General features: G+C 40.5%; 1 protein-coding gene across 8 annotated transcripts in view; it reads right to left on the bottom strand.

The window, feature by feature from the left end:
- PLEKHG1 (pleckstrin homology and RhoGEF domain containing G1) overlaps positions 1-24,705 on the bottom strand; it is a 140,437-nt gene that overhangs the window by 11,006 nt on the left and 104,726 nt on the right. For all 8 annotated transcript variants that reach the window (XM_087776768.1, XM_087776766.1, XM_087776770.1 and 5 more), the window contains 10 exons: positions 21,356-21,456; positions 15,726-15,795; positions 8,290-8,336; positions 7,639-7,789; positions 6,492-6,623; positions 3,950-4,132; positions 3,766-3,861; positions 3,565-3,651; positions 1,221-1,254; positions 109-204 (listed from right to left, as the gene is read on the bottom strand). In XM_087776768.1, the coding sequence (XP_087632894.1) occupies positions 109-204; positions 1,221-1,254; positions 3,565-3,651; positions 3,766-3,861; positions 3,950-4,132; positions 6,492-6,623; positions 7,639-7,789; positions 8,290-8,336; positions 15,726-15,795; positions 21,356-21,456 (997 nt within the window). The remainder of the gene's footprint in view (positions 1-108; positions 205-1,220; positions 1,255-3,564; positions 3,652-3,765; positions 3,862-3,949; positions 4,133-6,491; positions 6,624-7,638; positions 7,790-8,289; positions 8,337-15,725; positions 15,796-21,355; positions 21,457-24,705) is intronic.

The following is a 24,705-nucleotide window of genomic DNA, read 5'->3' as shown; positions in this document are numbered from 1 at the left end:
AAATATCTATGGAGTGCAGGTTAAAGACCAATTCTAACCTCACCCAACCCTAAACAACCCTGCTTGTCTTTCCTTTTGTCATCTTAAGTGGTAAAGGAGTTTATTCACCTGATTTCCTTCTCACTCTGTGAGGAGCAGTGCCTTCCTTAGGCTGGTACGATGATTTCATTTCTCCCTCAGGGCTATAGTGGAAGCCTGGGTGATCTGTGGAACAAGCAGAGGCACAAGGAATAAAAGAGTGACAAAGTTGTCCCTTCACACACCTCAGCAGCTCTCTTCAGAGTGCCATCGTCCCTTTGTGACTGATACAGTGGCACTTCATCAGAGCCTGAAGCAACACAAGCAAGATACGCTGCTGTAGGGTAGCTGTTAACCACCCAGCCATGGAAAAGCTTTGCCCATTTAGTTGTGCCTTGCTCCAGATGGCTAACCCAGCAACGTCTATCCACCATCATCGTGTTTGTTTGCCAGTTTCTCAGTCAGGGCCTTCCTAACCAATTCTCTACAACAACTACGTAAACAAATAACAAGCCTGCTTTACTCTAAGACTTTCTCAGCATTTATATTGTAGGACTGTTGTTCTCATTTCCCTACACTGCTAGGGATCACTGGCAACATGAAGAGCTAACACAGCTTGCTCCAGCAATGGCAGCAAGCAGAAGATGCAACAGCAGGGGCTGTGCAGATGGGACTGCACTCAGAGCGCAGACATCAGCATCACAGGTGCTTTCTAATGCTTACTCCCAGGACACACACAGGTAAACTCTTCAGACATAAGCACAAGCCTCACTGTCTTCCAGCTGCAGGTTTGCCAACACAAAGAAGTCATAACGCTGCTACATACTTCTTCAAGCTGCGTTTGCTTATTGCTAGCCCTTCAGTGGGTACTAGCCAGAAGGAGTTTATGCTACAACACAGGAAAGATCACACATTAGTCAGTATGGAGTTACCAAAAGAGAGCAGCCAGTGTTTACAGAAGGTCTTATCTGCCTCTTCCTTGCTTATCATAAAACATCACTTGTTGGTTGCAGATCGGTCAGCCCAATGCCTACAGAGCTCCACAGGATCTACACCCAATTTGGGGTTTTCCAGCAAGGTCTTAATTCAAGGAACATAAGCCTGGCCTTCTTCCATCTCAGATGAAACTAACAGTTAAAGCCAAACTTTTGAAGATGGTTTTATTCATTTTTTAAAACAAAAGTGAAAAAGAACAAACTTACGTATGGCATCCATTTCTAGAATTGCCTGCTTGGCCTGAAAGAGAAAAAGTAACAAATGAAAAAGTTAAACTGTAAGTAGAGGAACAAATTACATTGCCTATTACAGACAGTAGTGAGTTTATATGTAAACAACACCAAGTTTAATTTTTGAACTAATAAATATGGTTAGCAGCGTTATTTTCTGTCCTTCTCTGAGAGTTGGACACGTTACGTATGTGAAGAAGAATTTTGCTGGCAAGAGCTTACGGGAGATTATCTTCAGGGCTTCACACAAAAACCTGCTCTGCCTTGCCTGCCCACCTCCCTTCTGGCAGCGCAAGGGGAGGAGCGCGTACCTATGGCACCCACTGGTGCGAGGAATTTCTGGAGGATGTAGTGACAGCACATCTGGCTGCAAAAACTACTTTGGCTTCTAAGACAGGGGCTGTGCTGTTCTGAGATCATGCTACACACACCGGGTCCCCTCCATGGACACTCAAACCTCCAGAGATCTCTCTGCAAGTCCCAGAATTTAGAGCTGTCGATACGCATCTCCATATTCTGCTGGGAATGGCACAAAACTGGCCCTAGCATCTGGGAATCACATTTTTTTTTGTGATTCATAGAACATTTCCTCCCTAAAAATCAAATAGTTTAACTCTTTTATTATGTTTCAGCTCTGAATTCGTTGGTGCAGAGAATGCTATCAACCTTGCCCCCTTTAAGAGTTTCCTTGAGGAACAGTTATTTTTAAAAAAAAAAAAAAAAATCATTGTTTGGTTTAAGTAAGATTGAATCAGGATAAAAAGCGTCTCATGATTGCTTAAAATTTGTCACATTTTTTTAATAGGAAAAATAATCTGGATGTTTTATCAAGCATATCAGCTAGTAAGTAAGAAAATAAACTAAAATAAAATGGTCTATGTAACCTGCTTGCCCTTCTACAGGTGCAGTTCCGATATTTTCCACCAGGCGTCACATATGGACTACTATTAAATCCTCCAAAAGGTGGGTAGAGAGAACTCCCATAACTAGCAACTACAGCTTTGTCAAAAATAAAGTTTAAAAAAAAACTGTGCAAACAACCTCAGAGATTTATTTGGTTAGACTTTTCCTTTCTCAAGTGAAATTATTTCTCTGAGCAGAAAACGGCATTATATTTTTGGTTACATGTTTTTTCCACAGACAAAAAAAAAGTCCAATAAGAAGTAAGAAAAAAATCTTGATACAAAAGCTGAGGTCATGCTGTAGTTTGTTTGTTTTTTTTTTTTTTTACAACCTAATAAACTGCAATGAGTATTTACATTGTAAGCATGGATACTAGCATAAACATTATACCTTTGATAAACTCTGTCAATAAAAAGATAGGAAGAGAATTAGTAATAGCAACTGCTAGGGCTTTTTTCTCCCATAATTCTCTTTTTGTTGAACTGTTGAAAATGAGAGTACAGCAGTACATCAGTCACAGGTAACATTTTTTAGCCATTACAGCATAAAACTCAGTGAAAAAAAAGTCAGGTAAACTGATCAGTGAAACTAATACTAAAAAAAAAAAGCAGTAAACTCAGTGGGGGAAAAAAAAAATCAGAAAAAGATCCTGCTTCCACATGAGTCAGTGACTGCTGTATCATGGCAAGAGTTAACTAGGGTTAACACCCTTTGAGAGGTGCAATATGTTACATTGGGAAACATCACCTGGAGCTCTAAGACAGGATTTCATAAATAAAAGGACCAGGTTTCCCTACTCCAAGACATTACAGCTATGAATATGGTATCCGTGCCTCATTTTCTCTGGCATAAAGCTTGCTAGCTATCTCACCAAAAAGGGCCTAGATGTCCCAGCTAAGGATGCAGGGTTCAGGATGGGTGTGTGTATTTGGAAAGTGAAGCGTGCACTGCCAATGGCTTCACTGCTATGATATCTAACCAAGACAGATTAAAATTAGCTCGGTAACGTCTACACATGCTGCAATTAGCGCACCTCAGTGTTCTGCAGACAGACAGTATCAAGCTGAGGTATGCTCTTATAGTCAAGCATTCTGACATTGCATCTCTGTTACTCATGTCTTAGCAGGCAAATCCTAATACGGACAGCAATGCTGCTAACCCAGTTAAATTCTTCTACTCCTGCACCAAGCCCTGTAGATGCTTACAGTGGAACTTTAAAAGTTCCTCAAAATTAATGATAAAGACATAAGGAAACAACATGTTAATTAACCTCCTGGAGTCTAAACTTTCTGTAAATCGCCATGCATCTTGCAGCTAATAAGATTGCTTTAAGTTAGTACACATACAAGGAGGTGGTTTATGTTTTTTGGTTTTTAGTTTTGTTTTTTTTTTTTTTTTTTTTTTTTTTAATTTTTACCTTGGCAGGAATTTTAGCAGGATGATTTTCTAGAATTAACCTCTTCAAGTGAAGAATCCAAAGGCGCTTGTCTTGCTGTGACTTTGCCTGATAAAAAAGTTGTAGCACCATGAGAAAATGACTTACTGAGCTATGCAGGGTCAGGAATAGCATATGGTCATCAGTCAGGTTACCCAGTGGGCAAGGAGGTTTCTGCCATACCTGGACAGTATGCTGCATCTTGGGATTTTTGTAGTGGAAGACACTAAAGCTAAGTGGTTCCTTTGGTATTACTTCAACAAGCATCAGGTTCCCACACTGCAACAAAGAGAGGCAACAATGTGAATCACGGAGTAGTTCTGGGGAGACCCAGAGACAGCACATTACCACCTACTCTCTGACATACCAGTATGTGAGCTTTGTATACAAACATTTCATCTCTCTTCTTTGTAATTAGCAGCAGCTTGTCAAAGAGGAACAACGTGCGCTCATTTTTGGCTCGCTGAATGCGAAATGTTCCTTCTAATACCAGCTCCCCGTAACTTGTGAGGTCTGGCCCTTTCCAGTTAGTGAGCAAACTCTGTATCTCCTGCAACAGATCAAAGAAGAATAACCAACATTCATTTCAGAGACCTTACTGAAATGAAGACTCAAACAACCTGCTGAGGCCATTCCCACTCTCCTATATAACGTTCAGCATCCAACAGTGGAAAGTAACCATACACCAGTACTGAGGTTGCTAGGTTATGTGCAACATTGCAGCCAGGTGCTCGGAGGCCTCCTGCCAAGCCCAGACTGAAACATGCCCTCGTGAGTACTGGATACTGCCTCTGTGTGCACCCAGCAACAAGCCCTGAGCTTCCTACGGCAGCCTGTAATGAAAGAGCACAATCTCATCTCCCTGGACTTGTAGAGATGGAAAATGGTCTGTAATTCAGTCATTGGTCTCTCTCGTGCCTGCTCCCTTCTCCCCTCTATGTTCCCAACCCATCCCTCTCAACACTTCCCTCTCACCCTGGGTATCCTCCTGAAGTTGTGTGGTCGCTCGCTGAATGAATTATAATTCCGTGTCCGTGTCACATAGGCCCACCACGGAAGACACTTCTGTGAGGTGCTCAGATTGAAGAGATGTTTCTCAGAAAACTAAAGGACCAGAAGTGATTTGGCCAACTGATCATTTGAAGATGAAGATTTATTTGTATTTTTAATGATTTGTACACACACCATAGATATTTCTCACCTTATTTATTACTTAAGAAAAAAAAGGCTGGAGAAACATCTAAGAACATCTTCACAAGCCTGTGTCACTTAGCTATGGCTACTCTTGTTTCCTTGAGTTGCTTGTTTTTTCTGTCAGTGGCAATGACATAGGACTTAGGCATGGGACAGCAAATTCTAAAAGCAGACTAAACCTTAACTAGGGAAATCTTTAAAAACATCCATCAGACTTTAAACCTGGCAGCATTAGCAAAGCAGGGACAGGTTTCCTCATCCTAGGCTGCTCTCTCTAGGACATTACACTTTAATACAGCATTCAGCTAGAAAACATCTCAGTACATTTGAAGCACAAATGCAGCCTAGAGCATTCACAGGAAGAAAACCCCAAAGCAGCACACTATGGACTATACACAAGACTCTTATAAAAAAAATTGAAACATAACAAATGAAAAAAGTTGCATTTCATCAGATCTCTCCCGGAATTTGTAAATAAGTCAGGGTACAGCACAGGGATGAAGCCCACCACTGTTGAGGGAGACTTTGCGCAGGAACTGCTGTCGCAGTGCTTGCAGCATTACAAACCAAACGGCAGTGTGATAGCCCACAGAAGACCTATCCTTACGGCTGCAGAAACGGAGTGTATTTTTTTAAAGGGTAACTATGAACATCAACATTTTCTACAACCCCATACATTTGCCAGCTGAGCTCAATAAATTAAAAAAAATAATGCTTTTTTTTCCAAAAGCATTTAACCCTCTTTATTGCCAAATATTACTGGTTATCATTACTCAGATTTATAGCAGACTGTTGTTAAAAGTCATTAGCATGCATTTCCAGCAATGTGTGGCAAAGGTCACACTGCTGCAGGCAAGACATTATCAAATGTAACCCTATCCTCCCTACATGTAAACAACAACAACGACAAAAAAAAAAAAAAAACACAAAAAACGAGGGCCAATGAGTTGCATTTATGTTAAAAAGGAAAAAAGGGACAAAGAGTAAAATGACGTAGATTTCTGGAATGGTATAAGCCTACTACTCCCTTTTATAAACTAAAAAATCCTTCCCATTTTCTTAAAGCAATATAAATACTGCTGATGAAAATGTAACGTAAAATTGTGATTCACTGGGAAGTTTGAAACAGAATGAAAGACCTGTAAGAAGTCTACAACAGAACTTGCTCTCGATGTCAAAAGTTACTCAGGGTGTAGCTTTTGTTTTCTCCTCAAAAATTCTTCATTTGAAGTGAAGTTAACCTTTTTCTAACTAGCATGTTTCTAGGTTTATACTTTTCACAAAGCAACTGATAACAAGTCTTCAAAAGCCCAAGAGGAAAGTACTTAAACAAGAAGCACAAGAAATGCCTCAAAACAAAATTAATCAGCACAAAGGGGAGAAATCGGAAACCACAGGATTTCTGACAAAGCCATGCCCTAGGGTTGTACAGCAGTGCTGTACAATTGAGGGAAAGGAAGAAAGAAAAGTTATCTTAAGTTCCATATTACTGTAAAATAAATGCTTTACAGGATGCTGCTTGTGCGGCAGAGATGTCTGAGATTTTCCTGCAGCAGCTATGACCGTGACTTCTAAGATCAAACAGCCACAGGCATACTCAACAGGAGTCTAAATTATGACTACGATTAAAAGAAAAGATAAACTAAAAATGTTAATGGCATATATATTGACAAAAACAGCTCACAAAGACCCATAAAATATCTCTGGGAACTCACTTGGAGCCTGATGGCATGTTCATGTTTCCTCTTCATGTCATTTATATGCCATGCCACTCTCTGCATTGTATCTATGGCATCCAGCACCACATCATAGCCCTCAGTGTCCTTGTCAAGGTGGTTTTCTATTTCCTAGGACAGGGGGGAAAAGAAAGTCCTATTATTTCTAAATGAATTTTCCCAGCCGGACGCAATACTATGTTTTTAGCCGTACTATTTTGTCTTTGCATTGTGATCACTCAAATGTAACGTTCCTGCCTTTGTTACTATTGCATGTTGTAATCAATTTGATTAACACAAGATGACTAACAAAGCCAAGCCTTTACGGTCAGTTTAGCAGCAACTATACTTTCAGCAGCCGATGTGAGCAGAGAGGCACAGAAAGAGTGCAGCACACTGACAGGAGACCTTCTCAGACAGCGTTTAATGGCTTTCTTAAAACGCAGAACATATCTACACACTTACAAAACCCCGATGGAATTACACTAGGCATTACTTTACAGTTGGAAAGCAGAAAAGCACCAGACATTTTAAATAAGGATCAGTGTCTTTACACTTCACTAGAACATGACTCTCTAATAAGTAAACATATGTGGAAAATGTTAACAATAAAGCAGGAATTTCCGAAACTTGCTTAACTCAGTTCACTGAATATGGAAATAGTTCCCACTTCCTCAGTCATTCATCTCCACAAAATTCTTACCAGTTGGGGTTTTTATGTGTATTTAGTCCTTCTTTCAACCACCCCCAGCATTGCAACATGTGGAAAAATGCTGTTTTTCATTGGAACAATAAATTTGCATACTGAAGTGTTTAATCATGACAAGAATCTTCCAAACAACTTCAGAATTACAGAGCAGGTTGTTTTTTGGTTTTGTTTTGTTTTTTTAAAAAAAGCTGATTATTTGGATGCACAGACTGATTCAATGCATCTAAAACAATTACCATAAATTCCCCACTCCGAATATATGCATATGCTGTGAAGTGACGAAGACAGAAAGAGTCTCCACATGTAGAAATCAAACACCCCCCAAAAAAGAGCATTTAAGGAAAGCTAGAACCTTTCTAACTGTCAAGCCTTGTACCAGAGGCAGGAACTTCGATGCGCAGCAGCCCTAAACTAAATACATTTCTAATGGGTGCTTACGTGCAAAAGCAGGTGGTACTTGAGGATGCGCTGGACAGGTTTCAAGAGATAGGAGCCCAGGGGCAGAGAATGTTGCAGCGCTTCTTGCCGCTCTCTGAAGAACTTGGCCAGCGCCTTGTTCCTCATGCACTCTGTCAACACAGCCACCGACCTGGAAACACCAATACATAGCTTTAAGACACACTGTCTCCCTAAGTCTGTAAGTAAAGTCAAGAATTGTTTCTTTATTCCCTTGTAAAAGGGGGCAGCAGGTTCCTAATCCAATCACTGCTGTTTCTGCTGGGGTTTTTAACTTATCTTGTGAATTCAGTTATGTTTTCCCTTGACACGCAACCACTCTGTCTTATTGGGAATTATATATTTGGAGCACTGCAGATATAAAACCATCATTTTTGGAAGGAGGATAATAGCAACGAATGAGAAGAACAGTTAAAGCTTCAGATGAGCATATTTAATTTTTGTGGGCTGTTTTTTTTGTGTTTGGTGTTTGGTTTTTTTTTTTAATTTTAATTCTTTTTTACAAAAAAGATAAACTCCTTAACGTTCCTCCAATTTGGGAGGGGGAAAAGCTGATTTTTTTGTAGAGCCTGTAACTTGCATTACACAAACTGGCCAAGGGACAAATGAAGAAAGGGAACCCAGAATTCTTACCTTGGGTAGTTGGTGCAGTACTGCGTATATATGTGGAAATCTTCACTCTACATGGGGAAGAAAAGTTTACATACATTCAGATTTTGTCAAACTAGCAGCTAACATGTGTGCAAGATAAAGATGATGACATCAAGACAACACCTCCTCCAGTTCCTGATCAATGAATTCTCTACTTTCACTGTGACAGTCCTAACAGTACCAGAGACCTATTCATTGAATTTCATTTTTTTGGCAGGAGATTTTTCCTTTACTTGAAGGAAAAACCAAGGAAACCTACACAGAGATAAAACAAATGGCTTTACAACAGAGATTCCAAGGTCCTTTATGGTAATCTATGCATCTTAAACAAAACAAAACAAAAAAAAACAGACAAAAAAAACCCCAAACACCAACCACCACACTCCCCCCCCTTCAAAGAGCTGATTTGCACATACCTAGTTCTTTGTGTGCTAAAGCACACACCTGCTTACCAGGAGAAGTAAGTTTTGCAGGTTATGTTCAGTGTGCAATCTTCAAACAACTATAAGTACTTTCACCTTTGAGCACAGTCTAAGTGTGAAAATTAGAAGCCACAAAAGTGATTTTTTTTTTTTTAAGTAAATTACGACTCTGTGAAAGCAATCCGTTATTACCCAAACAAGTTGTAACTAGATTTAGGTGAGTTTCCACACTTGCCTGTCACAGTGAAATTACCCACACTTAATGCTGACAAGCTGCTCAGAGCAAAAGCCTGAGTTTCATTCCTTTCCTCCTTGGCCTAAGATTTTTTTTCTTAATCACTACCATTTAATTCTATGCAAGAACAGGTTTCCCGAAACATTCCCATGTGCTTTAAGTTCACACCTGTCTATCAACTTCTATCCCAAATAATATGCAATTTCTGCAGCTTGCTGGAGCCTAAAGACTAAGAAAGCACTGCAGAACAGCAAAGTGCTCCCCAAATCAATTACTTTTTCTTTCCTGAGCCCTAGACCTATAAAAAGCAATCCTCTGGTAGCAAACAAGACCCCAGTTTCCACTCAGAGCGTCTCCAGAATGGACTCTGGCACTCTGCAGCACAATAGCTGTGCTCCGCGAGGGGTAGTCTCCCGGGGGTAGTCACTGGTGAATGGCGAGACCAAATATCTGTCTTCACAGAAAGCAACAGTGCTCCGCCGAGCAACACCCCTTGGGGAGAGAGTTGACGCAGGCTGTGGCTTTTGTTTCTCATTGTTGTTGTTGTTTGGGTTTTTTTTTATTATTTTTTGGCCATTCATCAGAAAGAGCCAGCTCAGGCAGTACCCTTCCCATTTCCAACAGCACTGCTCCCTTCCCCTTCTCGCAGGGGTAAAGCAGGTTGTGCCATTCATTTCTCCACCGAGCAGCGAGTCATAAGGACCCCGTATAAAGCAAGATGCTACTCCACATGAGTACAAGTCATTGCAGTTCATTTCAGTATTTCTTACCAGATTTCAATATTAACTGTTCTGAAAAAACAAAACAAAACAAAACAAAAAAACCTCAAGCAAACTTCTAATAAATGTTTACTTCTAATAAATGTTTCTCTAGGGGACTGTGATCCCCATTTACTCACTAGTGGGCTGTAAGCTTATTAAACTACTCTTCTCTAAACCAACCAACCAACTAAATGTAGTCTTGATACAAATACAGTTAAATGATTTAGCTTGGTTTTTCATGCTTGGCCTAATTTTGTTGTCGCAGCTAGTTTTTACAGCAGCGTACATACACCCTGTATCCACACCCAGAGACAGCGAGCTCGTGTCATAGCCTGTCCATGTCCACGCTTGGGACCTCCCATCACAGCTCCAAACCCTCTCTGCTCAAAACGAAAAATTAACAAACCTCAGAGCGCTGCAGACATCACATTGTGTAATTCTCTACGGCAATCACTACCAAACTAGCTAGCCCTCATAATAAGTCAGGATGCTTAAGAGAGAGCATTAGGATGAAATTCAGTATGATGAAAGAAGGTGATTTACTTTATCTATGTATATATTAATACAAGGTTTTCGTTTAGGGGCTTTTTGCTATAAATTGCAATATATTCCCATGGCTACAATCACAGAATAATGCAATTTATAGAACTACTTCATAAGCAAAGTGCAGAACATTTTGTGCCAATTTTTTTAAAATATATATATATTCTAGTCATAAATATAGTCACATGATTGTTCTGCTTCTCAAACAAAAAAGAAAGGAATACATGTTGTGAAATTTTAACAAATGAAAGCATTATCTGTAAAACACACAAGGCCAAACATTTCAGGGTTTCAGAGTGGACCGAGTTCACATTCCACACAAACTCAAAAGCAAGTCTGAAAGCTCCAGGAGCTTTCCACACTCTTCCACTTCAGGTTTTGTTTTGGATTTTTTGGGTGAGAGTAGGGTGTGGTTTGTGGGTTTTTTGGTTGTTTTTGTTGGTTTTGTTTTGTTTTGTTTTGTTTTTTAACACAAGGTCAAAACTATTTTCAATGGCATTTTTGGTTTTAAAAGAATGTTAGTCTAGCTATTAACCAGAACAACTTGCATTAAAAAAAAAAATTAGCTCTTTATGCCCTTAACACCTCTAAAAACTTTAAGAATGGTTTCACAATCATCCCTGCTTTCTGAACAGACAAGACTCCAAATTTCATACTGCACTTACATGTGTACACGCTTCATTGCGCCACAGCTCATTTCAAACGAAACCATCAGAGAGCATTTACGTTTACCAAGCTATGCGAGCATACTGCCAGTGGAAAGTCAATTACATATATTTTGCCTCCAGAATGAGATTGTTGATATGCATTCAGACTTACAAAGCTGGTATGAATCAACATCATACACCTTGCCGAGGCATCAGCAGGATTCACGTGAACACGTTGGGAGAGAGGCCAAGAGAGCCACTTCTTCCAAGATAGGCTCTTCCTAAGCCTGAGTAAGGAAGCCGCGCTACTCGGGATGGCTGTTCTCCCACTGCCTGCCTGGTTACCCAGCACCTCTGCCCGGTCAAAGGAGGGATCTTTGGTTCCGATGCCCAGCTGGTCTTCTCTGCTTCACAGCAGACTCCCCAGAGCGAGCACTGTGTTACCAGGAGCATGTCAGGGCACCAGCCCTGCAGGCTAAAGCCAATGCTGTGAACTATGTTCAGAAGCAACGGAAAAGCCAGGACTAAGATAGATGTAATGTATTCCTATCAATACTTTCACGCTGCAAGCAAGACACCAGCTATGCCCATCAGGATTTCTTTGGACACTCTTATCCTTACTCAGCTTGAAAATAATTTTGTTCACCTCAACTGTCTTCAAACCAGATTAAAAAATTATCTCTGCAGGGAGACTGGAATCGTTCCAGAGATCTTTTTTAATCTGGGGGCCCAAAGCTGGTGTGGTAGATGGTGCAAAAACTGAGACCCAAGCCGAGAGTTCATCTGCACTGACTACAAGTCACCCTGAAGAGCAAAGCCAAGCACAAGAAGATCCCAGCTACACTTAGCTTGTCCCCCTGCTGCTGAATCAATTCACTGTGCATCTCCTCCTCGTGAAGTGCCAAACGCATGGCTACAGCCCTGATCGTCTCTCAACTCTTGGTGCACTGTGCTTTTTTATAGCCATAAAAGGCACTTCAAAAGAAAATGGAGACTGAGAAAATGAGCCGAGTCAGAGCGTAAGCTCAAGCCAATTGTCTGGATCACCTCCTCATTAATGAGATGCTAGATTACACTAATTCTCCCTTTCCCCTTGGTTAAGCTGTTGATGAGTCTTTCAGAAAACCCATGTTCCGAAGTTCTGGGGTGTTGAGGGAGAAGAGCGACGTGCCAGAATTAAGCTCCCCTTTACAGCAACTCACTTAAATGTAAACGTGTGGAATACTGAAGTCAATCTTCTAATTAACATTGGCATCATTACTATGAAAATGAAAGACTGAGTTGGCAAGAAAACATATAAACAAACTTTTATGTGAATAATTAAGCTATAGCTAAGCTTGCACTGGAACCCTTTTACCAGCCTCTGATTAGTTACCAGCAAAATGTCTCCAAGACATTTAATGTACTAGAGTTAATACAGTTCCTCTAGACAAAGAGGCAGGACCAGAGCTGGTAGAAACTATACTGGTACACCACCAGTACCCTCAGCGGCAGGTTATTTCCATGCAGCAGCCATTCCACACTGTTTAAACAAATACCCATCCCCACCATCTGCATCTTGGGGCAGAAAGGTAAAGGCAGCAATTCATGACCGGACAGCAGGTTTTTAAAAAGCATGGTTTTCTGCATTTGTGTCTATATTTGCCTGTGGGTTATTAATGAACTAAAATATCTGGAAGCAGAGGGATTTCACACACTGTTGTAAGTTGTTAGTAAATATTTCTATTTATATAAAGTCATAGCTTTGCATGGTTATTTTATCTGTTAGTGCGTTTTATGCTCAGTAGTACCCAGAATACTGGTGTGTTATTGACACCTTTCTAGCTACCAATACAAAGCACAGCACTATGAGGACTGCTATGGGGAAAATTAACTCCATCTCAGCCAGACCAAATATATATGTTACCGAGTTGTTTACACTAAAGACGTCTTGCTGAAGTCTGTTAACAAATAAAAGCTGCCATTTTAAGAGCTATTTACTTTGGGCACTCAGCACAACAAATGTTAAGATAAAGATTCAAATCCACAATTATGAGTTTTTGTTCACAGCGCGCTAATGTGATTTGATAATCCTGACTCTATTTCCCGTAAAAGTAAAAGTTGCAAGGCTGTTTACTACTCAAGCATGAAAGTTATACACAGGAAACACAGCGATGCCTGATTGTGTGAGGGAAGTATAAAATGCTGTACAGCAAATTTTATTGAGCAAAACCAAATAATGAAGTCAAGTTCAAAGAAACAGTCCATCAAACACAGTCCAGACTAGACCTTACAAAATGAAGCTCCCTAGATGTTTTCACGAATATCAAACACTTTAGTTTCAACAAGCTCCAGAGTTACATTAACCATAACTGTTCTGTTATCCATGCAAACCAACTTTGTGTCATTTCACATGAATCCTGAAGAAAGAAATGGCTATTACTTTATGCACTTCACAAAATGCAAAAAGTACACACAGTACCTACAGCGGAAACTTGATTAAATGTTTACATTCCCAACAACTACAGTATTCACAGCTGAACCAGTAGGGTGAAAAAAAGGGCACTAGAGCCAGAGCTCGTGTAACCTAAGCACAGTTCCACTGGAAGCATTAAAGAAGCTCCAGCGGAGCTACATCCATTAGCTAAGGCTGTGAGCTATGACTTCAGCGTGATATTATCCCTATGCTTAACTCACAGTGAAGATCTAGCACGCTCGAAGCAATCAAACAATAAATGGCCAAAGTCCCGTAAGACTTGAAGGACTGCATAGTGCCAAAAAAGGCAATTTCCACTACTCAATGCTGGGAAGATACAAGCAACCAAGAATGGACAACTGGAGTCTGTTAAGACAGTCAGCAGTTGCTGTAATGACATCTTCATGGCCAAAACCAGAACTGTGGGGTATTTTGGTATTGTTTGATTTTGCTTTTAAGTGTTTGCACTTGTCTGGATGAAGCTAAAAAATGCTCATTAGGACGGCAATCTCTAGCAATTTCTGAGCCATCAGGCAGTTGCCTGCCAATAATACAAATGCTAAAAGCATTTGACAAGGGAACAAAAAGCACAAGCAATGATATGCAGATGGATTTTGGAACTAATGGCCAGAAAGTCTACCAGACAACTCCTTTCAGCTGGCCAATCTGAATGAGAGCACAACTTTTTCCTGGACTTGCTATTATCACTTGCACCGCCTCCGTTTCATGTCCCAGCCAGGAGCAGTCCCAGCAGTCCCAGCTATAGGCAAGCAACACAGCAGAAAGATCTACCAGCTCCAAACTGTGGTATCTGTACATATCCTGAAGGCCTCACAATTGGCCTTCACTGCATGGGCACTCTGCTGACTTATGCTCAACTTCTTGTCCGCCAGGACCACAGATCATTCTCTGCTAAGCTGTTTCCTAGTCAGCCAGACCCGCTGTGCACATGGGGTTATTCCATTCCAGAAGCAGGACTTTGCGCTTGCCCTTATCCCATTCTCTCTCCTTCAATTCAGTATAGGCTACTTGGAGCAATAACAACATGCCATAAACCCCACTGCAACGGGGCAAAAATACATCCTACTTTTGTAGTAGCAGTGCCAACACTAAGATCTCTCAGTGCTTACAAAAGATCAATTGCTAAATCAGTAACAGCTTTCTCAAACTCAAGCAAGTGATCCAGTGAAATGGCAGCACTAAGCTGGTATCATCACTCCCCTTTCCAATAAAATCCCTTGTATCACAACAGTGCCAAAAAATAGAGTGGTCCAGTTAATTCTAAATCCTTGTGTTAGACCTATTATATTGAATGCTTTTTGCTGGCAATACTGAGTTCACGACAAAACCTAAAACATGACAGTTTTGTCGGTTTGGGGTTTTTTTGTTTATTTTTTGTTTTTTAATGGACACAGGCAAACACAGCTATAGAGAGATTATCCAAATTTAACCAGCTACATGCCCGTCTTCCATTCCTCTTCCCCCAGAAATATCATGGAGATGGCATTATTACTTAACACATTTGGGCTCTACAGATTCAAGGCATATGTAGGTTCTCTATTGAAGTCTGCAGTGAACTGGAGTCATCTGTAGCCCAAATTACTTAATCTCTTGTTGTCCTACCCATTATAGCCATTCCCCTTCTCCCTGACTGGCTCTCCGGGTCTCCTACAATGAAGGACACCTACTTTGGTTCCCTGTATTTCTCCTGTACCTAACAACTTCTCCATATTTTTTGGCTTCAGAATTGCTCAGCAGAGTAAAGATGTCAGATCAATATTCAGAAAATTCAAAGTATTTCAGAGAGAACAAGATTTGAATCTTTAGGCCAGACTTTGGGCCACTGCCCTTTAAAAAGAAATGGTACAGCTGCTGGATTCAGGAAAAAATGCACCTCAGAAAACAATATGGTCACAAGCATGTTAAGGTGATTGCCTTTTCTAAAAATGCAGCCAAGTTGTATTCTCTAGCTGTTTTTAAGCTGACAAGGCATAACTGGAGTACCACTTGATCACTTATATTAAAAAAGGAGGAAAAAAAAAAGAATCCCTGTAATACTCCACAAAAAAAAAAAGATCTAAAAATGAACTCTAGGTCAACAGCTCCACCAATTCAGATATACTTATTGAAGAATATAACACCTTTTTCTTGATCTTTTTAAAATGCAAATTAGAGGCATATACCTATCACCTAGTAAGAGAAATTCCTTCCCTTTCCCTAGATTTGCTAACTTTACTTGGTTGAAGTCACACAAGCTGTCCGAATCAGGTTCTCAAAAGCTAATAAATTAATCTTATTCCCCCATATCACTCTGCAGCTGGTGTTGCGCTGCAGACTCCTGCAGTAGCCACTTACCTTGGAAACAAAACAGTCTGCTATCGCCACAGGATCATTTTCACAGTTTTCCAAATCTTGTAGAAGTTCACTAAAACAAAGAACAGGAAAAGGAAAGACAATTACGGCACATCTTGGAACAGGCACACCTGTATATTCGGAGCCAGACAGCGCTTCATCATTCATGGCAGTGATGCCCAAATCACTTACAATGCAGGGAGTCCTAAAAAGGGAACGAGAACCCCTTTGATGCCCCTCTTCCCCCAGATGTATAGCCGCTGGGTTTTTTTGTTTGGAGGCAGAGGAGCACTCCAAGGAAGTTGTATTCCCACATACTTAAAAATTCAAGTCATGAAAATGACCACAGATTGCTGATCTCCTAAGCAAAGCTGAGCCCCTTCCTTCAGACTGACAGCTCTTCTGCGGTACTCGTAGTGTAGTCAGACAGTTGTGTAGCTCGTGTAACAACAAACACAATTTAAAACTAACAAAATTTAAGAGATACTGAAGCACATGCCCTGTCCTATAAAGACTTTATATGTTCTAGGAGCTCTACTTGACTGAGGGAGATGAGGAGCTGGTCTGAAAAACACAGATGAGAACCAGGGATGTATTACACATACAAGAAGAATGGTAATAAGCTCACTCAGGAAAATTTGTCTAGCTTTAGTGGGTCTCTTCACTGAAGAAAAATGATTAACCTGGAAAAAGTTTTCTGGGAGGGAACATATAAATTCTACATGCATAAAAATAAAACCTTACTGAGAGGATTTTATATTTTTGACATGCCAAGCAGGAAATGAATTCATTATAACAGGAGCAAAGCAATAAGGGAGCATGTTCACTGTTCTACGAAACTCAGTTCTCGAAAGCCAATTCAGTGAAAGAAAGAGTTCAAGCAGAAGAAGAAAACCTCAAAGGTGTCTGCTTGATCCAAATAGTCTTTAGTCTCACTGAGAGACGTACTCAGAAAAAAGAGAAAAGAAACCAAAAGTTTTCTGCCAAATTGTTCCCTGATAGAACTTTCTTTTTTTTTTCCCTCCTCCTTCTCATCAGATGATTTTCCATTCAGGGCTGCTTTTCTCCCAGTTCACAGCTGGTTCCCTGAACGAGTTTTGCATAAGAGTTGCTAAGCCTGTACCTAGGGAACTACCCTTTTCCCCTCTAAGCAGACACAATTTCCCAGTGTAACTAAGAAAAGGAGTAAACCAGAAAAAAGTTTCCTGACTTGTTCTTTGCTTCTCTAATTACTGGAGGAAGGAAGGGGAGAAATCAGCAATCAGTCACAAGGAACAAAGACAAACAAGACCTTAGGTTCAGTGGTCACTAAGCCACTCTGTACAGCAATGATTTAACCTCCACGCCTCAATTCCTCGCTTCATCAAAATGGGAATAAAAACATGACCCTTGCTTGATACCCCACATTTGTGAAGCTCCTTTACAACAGCAAAAGAAGCAAGCTGTCACATTATTGACCATAATCATTAATTACAATGACTGACTGTGTTCCACACACGAGTTTTGGAAATAACATCAAACTGAACAGGCTCAGAGGATTCCTGCTGTCCGGCAGACAGATGTTCTCCTGATGGCTTAGAGTACATAGCACCTTGATTGCCATTTTATTCCTACGGTCTCCTTCAATACCATATTATTCTCCTACAGGATACAGTAATGCTGCACTTAGAGATTTTATGTATTCATGCAATGAGTCCAAGTTTATGCTGTAAAAATGCTAGCGGCTTGTGTCTTCAGCACAAGCCCATAATGTAAGGGTTGTGCTTTGAAAGATTTCGTTACCTATACTGCACTCTGTCTCATCTGGCTGGTAAGAATGGGATTGGCAAGAGCAGCCTGCCACTGTAAAACTAACAAATCCATCATGCCCAGGAATCCTGAAAAACTTCAATAAATCCCTATAATACCAAGTCGACATGTGAAAGAGCAGCGCTATTATTATATGCTACATTTACACATACATACATATACGCTACCTGACAGGAGGCAGAAGAAACAACAGAGGAAAGCATTAGTTCCCTCCACCTGAATATCCAGAGGTTTTACACTGTTCACAGACGGTACCACAGCTCTTGGCCTCTGCGACTCGCTTGTGCCAACCGCCCAGGCAGGAAAGGAGCGTTAGAGGAACTTGATGCTTTTGCAGCTGAATCGCTAACAAGACTCAGACTGAAGCATGCCACAAGTGCCAGTGCCATTTAAGACCACATACTGAGTTACCTAGCTTGGGTTATTATGGGCTGGAGAAGTTTGAATCTGTACGATCATCATCAATAGCTAATGCTAACTCCTTTGGGATGAGAGAGAGGTCAGCATAAAGAGACAGACTATTTTCCATGCAATACATTTGTTATCAAGTCAAATGAATAGAAGTCTCATTACAATGTCTTTTAGGATGCTTTGATTTTTTGGAGTACAGATTATTTTCAAGACAAAATACTTATCTTCCCCCTGTGAGTAAAGACTTTCAATATGGCAAAGTACAGGTTACTGTCAAGCTGTTGACTACAGGAGGTCAAGAAGAATGAGATAAATACATTTATAGGTCTGCAAATTATCACCATATTTGCACACACTATTCAGACGAGGCGGTTATTTTATTCATTTTATATCATCACCATACTATTTTAAAACAAGACGCAAGAATTCTTCTCCTCCCTTTTGATCTGAATTGGAGCGAGCGAGAGATGGTAATGACAGGGACAACAGACAGGCAATTTTGGTGGAATGGAAGGAATGGAAAGAGGCAGGAAGGAAACAGCATGGTCTGTCCTGAACCCATGATGAAAAAAACAGTTGATGACCAATACTGTGCAGTCTAGCCATAAATGCTAAAGTAACAGCATCTCCAAAAAACTTCATTCTCTCAATGCCTGACAGAGCATAACATTCAAAGCGAAATTGGACCTAGCAGGCACAGTCTGGTCTTCATGGCTGAGTATTTTCACCATACGAAAATCTGGAAAATGAATTTGAAAAGTTCAGACTTTCAGTAAAAAAAAAAACAAAAAAAAAAACCCAACCAAACAAAAAACAAACCACCACCAAACAACAAAATCCCAAAACCAATCAAGAGAAATTTAGCCTTGATATAACTTTACTGTCACAAAAATCCTCTGGCCAAAATTAATTTCTTTGCACACAGAAAAAAAACCTTTTCCATTAAAGGTGAGCTCTTGGAGGTTTTATGAAGCTCCCCCTGACAACACGCAAGCCCTTACCACTGTGAAGCTCAGAGCACAGGAACTGCTGAATACGGCAGTTACAGAAAATTGCTCTGCACTGTATCGGTGTACTTCAGTAGTCACTGATGGACAAGGACCATGCCAGATGATCTGTGTCAGCAGCAGAGGTTTCAGCTTGGCCTCTCCTAAGATCATCTGACTGTTGGTAGAATTCCTCAACTTGAGCACATTTCTCTGCAGAGTTCCCGTTTCACAATCGAGTCATGGTATCGGGTGAAGAATTTATCCTAAAATGACACTGGAAAGACTCTCAATAGGAGAGGCCAAGGAAGAAAGGCAGCAAATGCTGACTCGGAGAACACTTCTCCCTTCCGAATAAATAAATTAATAGTGGGGGAGCTCTTCCCAAGAGATGGAGCAGGACCAGTGGACCAGTATATAGTCAGTGATTCTGCTTTAACAAATAGCTTTCCAAAAAGGGATCATAGTCACAGGACTAGCAGTTAAAATCCTCACCATCATTTCTGCCATTCAACACAACATCTAAAAACCATAAGTAGTTTAGCTGAGAGAAATTCCCATTTACTGAAATGAAATTTCTCAGATCTATACAAAGTCAAAAAAACCCCAAGACTAAAACCTTTGATCATTGATTAATGGTCAAATTCAAAGTTGAAAAAAACAAGGTCATTCTGAAGCTACGAAATCATGCTCACAAAAAGCATCTGAAACTACTAACACAGAACTGCCAAATGGACCTTTTTCAAAGGTAAAAATAAATAAAAATGCTCTAGAGTATGTTTAGGACCCAGAAGCTACATGCCAAGTTTCACAGAGGAGGGAACTTAATCCTTGAAGCTATATTGGGATCTACAATGAGTGTTCAGTCTTAAAAGCTCACAATTTCCATGTAGAATTTTAAATTAGAAGGCCTGAAATACATTAGTAATTTACTAGAGGCTTTGGACAACTTTCCAGTGAGTTTTAACTGTTGTAACATATCTATTTCTAAAATTGCCCAAAGTTGCTTTTTTCCTTTTCTTTTTTCCTTTTTTTTTTTTTTTTTTTTTTTAACCTCTGCAAATCTTTTTTTGCAACTCAATTACTCTGTATGATGGCTGATCATACTTGAAGGTATTTTTCTTAGGTAATATTTGCAATGATGCTGGTACAAATGTGTCCTAGCTACCACGTCTGCTATTTCTCTAGCTTTTGAAAGATAAGAAACTATAACGGCCAGCACTGTTTTTCTCCATCCTGTGACCGCTGGGAAGCTGTAAGCTTGCGATCATTGTCTCGTGGCTCTAAAACGCATGATCAGGCTACTGCTATGTATTTTCCATTGTGTTAGACATTCAGTCAAGTTAGTTGTTGTAGCTGAAGCAGTACACAGCAGCCTTCTAGTTAAGTGTATTTCCATTACTCTACAGTAGTTGTTTTAAGTTTCAGGAAAAGATTTTAGGTTTCATCTTTGTCTAAGTTCTGACTAGATCAGTCCCCACTCTTCTCTTTGATACTGAACAGCGATCTCAGCAGCTGAAGCACTTTAAAGTAGCTTCCCATGATGATGCTCTTTGACACGAGTCCTCCACTTCAGAATCCTCTTTTGATTCAATTAAATTATCTGTTGTTCTTCAAAGAGCACAGTAATTTGGGAGATGTTTTGTAAATTACAGCAAAGCTAGAAGAGCTTTTACAGGAGTAATGGGATATAAAAGACATGGGAACTTTATGCCAATATATTTCTTGCATCAACTGAATATTCAGGTTTTCCTTAAATGCTGAATAAGGTAATTATTTTTATAGTAACAGAGGATTCAGACAAAAGTAGCAGTAGCATGCTCCTAAAATTGCAGATACTGCAGGTCCCACACAATGTGGCACTAGCTATACAAGCAAGAAATTTTACTTCAGGCTTCCAATATATGTTAGAATCCCATCTGCAGAGTTTTGGAGATGGCTGTAAAGATACTGAACAGAAGCCTTCAATAAATGGAAAGGTACTTGAACACAGTTTTGAGAAATCAATTCGGGGAGTCCCTAGTAGTATAAAACACTACAAAAAACAGATCTAGGTGATGTATATCAGTACACAAAAGGACCCAATGTAGTAGGAATAAAACAATGTCTCTTTAGTGAGGCAAGAATTTCATTCACAGTGGTCTTACACTACACTCAGTTAGGGCACAGAGCAGGTTAGGCTTAAATTCATGGAAATACCCAGCACAAAACCAAAAAAAGTAAATGGAGACCACACTTGATTCATAAAATAAACAGCTAAAAAAATCTGATCTCATCAAACCAACCCTGCTGAGAATCAAAGATAGATCATTTCTCAATTTATATATCTTGGCTGTATTAAAGCGATAAAAGACTACTCGCTTGGTTTGCTCCCTCCCTATTAACGCAGACTATTGACTGTTTTCATTTAGTTAAATATGAATTTACCTGTTGAAGCGGTAGATATCCCGTATGTTTCCAAACAGGGCTGATCGCTCTTCTGTCCCCAGGGAGAGCTTGGTCTGGTCAGTGATACAGTCAAGGTAATCCTACAAGGGAAATGAGAAGGAGGCCTTCAGACATTTCCTCCTTTTCTAGATCAGTAAACGGAGCTATGTTTTATTGTACAAGATGAATCCCTTCATATCAGTTTCACCTTATTATTACAGTAAACCCTTCAGTAGTTGCTCTGTGAACAGTCACTCTATTATGAAGGGTAACAGTACTTATCTGTTCATTGGAACCAAGAAAATAACAAAAGACTGTATGCTAAGTTATAGTTCTTAAACAGGACAGCCGACATTTCTCTTGCTACTGATACACAAATGTATTCAGATTTCATTCACAATGACAGTTTAATTGATCATTTAACTGTTCAGGAAAAAAAAAAAGTAAAAATAAGAGATGAAGAATGTCATTTAATGGTGTCTTAGTAACAGGAAACCTATATAATGAAAAGCAGAAAGCATACAAGCGACACAGGCTCAGAAAAGCAACCACTGCAAAAAAAAAATATTTTTTTTTAAAATCATAGTTAAGAAAAAAATACAGAGTTTGTGGAAGACAGATCTCAATGTATATATGCGCATGCAATTTAACCACATATACAGTTACATTTCAAATTACATTGCTATATACTCTAGCAAAGGTTTCCTTTTGCACTTAGAAGAGTGCTAGTGTCTCATCCAGCAACTTTAACTGAATAGGAACAAGACAGCTGGAAAAAGCTCAGATCAGCAGTGTTCTCGGAGAACAGCTTTGCCATCTCTTCCCTCACTTTGATAAGAGCTCAGCTCCCAAAGTGTCACCTTTCATTCTGTTGCTGCTACAGTATTAAAATTTCTCAGATAAGGGCAACCAAATCCGCCAGGCTATTTAACTAACTACAACTCGTAAACCAAGAAACATACTGTGCTGCCACATCCATGAAGAAATTCTGCTGGAAAAGAATAAAGTAAAAGTGAAAACAGCTGAAACAATGTGAAATAAAAATAAATAAAATCCCCTAGCCTGGGGCTAGACAACGTGGTGTGGCAACCTACCAAAAGCAACACAGCATTCCATGGTGCTGCAAGGAGGGAGCCCTGCAAAACGTCAATGAGGCTGTGAAAACTTCTAGGATAAAACTCTGTTCCAGAGTCATAAAGAAAGAAGTATTACAGAACACATACGCTGGACAAGATTTATTCTCTGTGTAAATCCCGTGAAGACAAAGGGATCAACCACTGATTTGACTTTTGGATTTTAGATGCCCTCATAAGGAAGGTTAAGAATTGCAGCACTCAAGCCTCCGTCCCCGTATCCTTCTTTCCAACTGAAATGGTGTCAGCAGAGTAACCACAGGCGTAACCAAGATTCAGGTTTAGATACCAGTAGGCTTTCCTGTCCCCTCCCCCTATCCTAATGCTCAATAATCCACACTCTTTGGTCATCTCCAGTTAAAGGCACTTCCCATCACCCCCAAAACTCAGGGTTTTTTTGCCAACAAAAAGCAAGCAAGCCTATTCTAAGGCAACCTCAGGGTCTTTAAGAGCAACAAGTGGCAGTCGGCAGGCAAGCAGGCAGGTCCCCAGAGAGCCATCTCACCTCTTCGGTGATGGACATCTGACCTGTAGTCTACCTTCTTTCCTAGTAGACAGCAGCCTTGCAGTCCATGCCTGTCCTTGAAACATATTTGCGCAGTAAGTCATTGCAACTGCATCCCTGGGACTCCCTGAACTCACGGTTGGCTTTTGATTTATACTCAGAAGCTGCAGAAGAGTAAAAGGTACAGGATGGTGAGGCAGACAGGACTGCAGCATGCAGTACGCTACGTCAAAGGCAAAAGTAGATGACAGATTCAGGGCTACTCCAGTGACGGCAATAAATAACCTTTTCTGCCCGCTAATACAAATCTGCACATAAAAGCAAAGAACAGAAAAGCTCCAGTGGAACTGTGATCCTCTGGAAACATTTTTAGCACTGCAGGAGCACTGCAGCACCCCAAGCTGGTATGAAGGGGTGGGTTGCAGAGGAATGGAAATCTTACAATAAGTAACTCCATATAGCGTATTTATTGAATAAAGAGGAGTTCCTTTCAAATTCATTCATCTCAGCATAGCTGGAGCTTGGGTTTCTTCAAAATAACAAACAGTCCACAGTTATTTCTTTTTCCAGTACCATAGAGAGCGTTAAAAGCATGACCTGGTTTGTGCTCCCTTTGTCCTCTCATCCCAGTTCTCCTCCACACACACATACTCTTCTCAGTCTTTACCGACTCTTAGTAAGAAAGAGGGAACCAAGTACTTTCTAATGCTCCTGCCAAGAAGCAGCCTGCAGGTGCCTTGGCGGATTTCCAGCATTCCTGTAGCGTATGCCAGTATCAGGTTATACCACGCACGCACAGCCTGTGCTCTCTTTTGCCAAAAGTTCCTTCAGGCTGCGCTTCAGGCCCCCTTCTCCTCCCAGCATCGGATCAGAAACAAACTAGAAACTAATGGCTGGATTTGTGCTTACCTAGAGTAAAGGGAGACAGTTATTTGCTTAAAATGCTTGGGATTTGGAGGTACCTTGTATCTCACTTCATACTGTTAGGGAATCATGCAGGATTTGGGGACTGCTTTCATGTTTTTAGCTTTCTATTTTTGCTCACGTTGGTGACTTGATGCTTATGCAAGTCTGACAGCTCCCAACATGTTTACGTTGCTGTTACACCTTTGAGCAGATACCTGGGCTAGACACAAACTGCCTAATGTGGCACAGACAGCAGGAGAGTCACAGCAGCAAAAGGCTTCGGATACCCATGTTTATGTGAAAGAGGTGGGCACTGGACAGCCTTGACACAGTGGTCTGACAAAGTCCAGGCCCAGCGCAGCACTCACACTGACACAGCAAGCGGAACCCTTCTGGTTATACTGCTTTATAGAGCGTGTCTGCTCTCATAAAGGCTTTATGAACTCCTCCAGGAAACCGATGCAGTATTGGCATACAATGTCCTCTGCAAGGACACCACCACAGGCAGATCAAAGCTACCCAGCCACGGGGTTTTTCTGAATTATTTCTTAGCAAATGGTACTTTACCCCCCATGGTAGTCAATGCAACCTCCTGCAGCGTATCAACAGCTGTTATCATCTGAAGCCATAATGAAAGGTTTGGAGCTACAAGATAACAGGGCAGGCTGCAACCGTAATGACATGCTGCAAAAATCAATGAAATTTATCAGAGCAGAGTACCGGCCTTATTCACTTTTATTTGTTTCTTGTCAGCATCTATGGACCCTCTGTCGGCACTGAATGATTTGTTTATAACCTTTGCCTTC

Source organism: Nipponia nippon, unplaced genomic scaffold, assembly GCF_047370975.1.
Source record: "Nipponia nippon isolate SJK-2023a ecotype South Korea unplaced genomic scaffold, ASM4737097v1 scaffold_4, whole genome shotgun sequence".
In the NCBI taxonomy this organism is placed as follows: domain Eukaryota; kingdom Metazoa; phylum Chordata; class Aves; order Pelecaniformes; family Threskiornithidae; genus Nipponia; species Nipponia nippon.
This window is presented reverse-complemented; position numbering and strand designations above follow the sequence as displayed.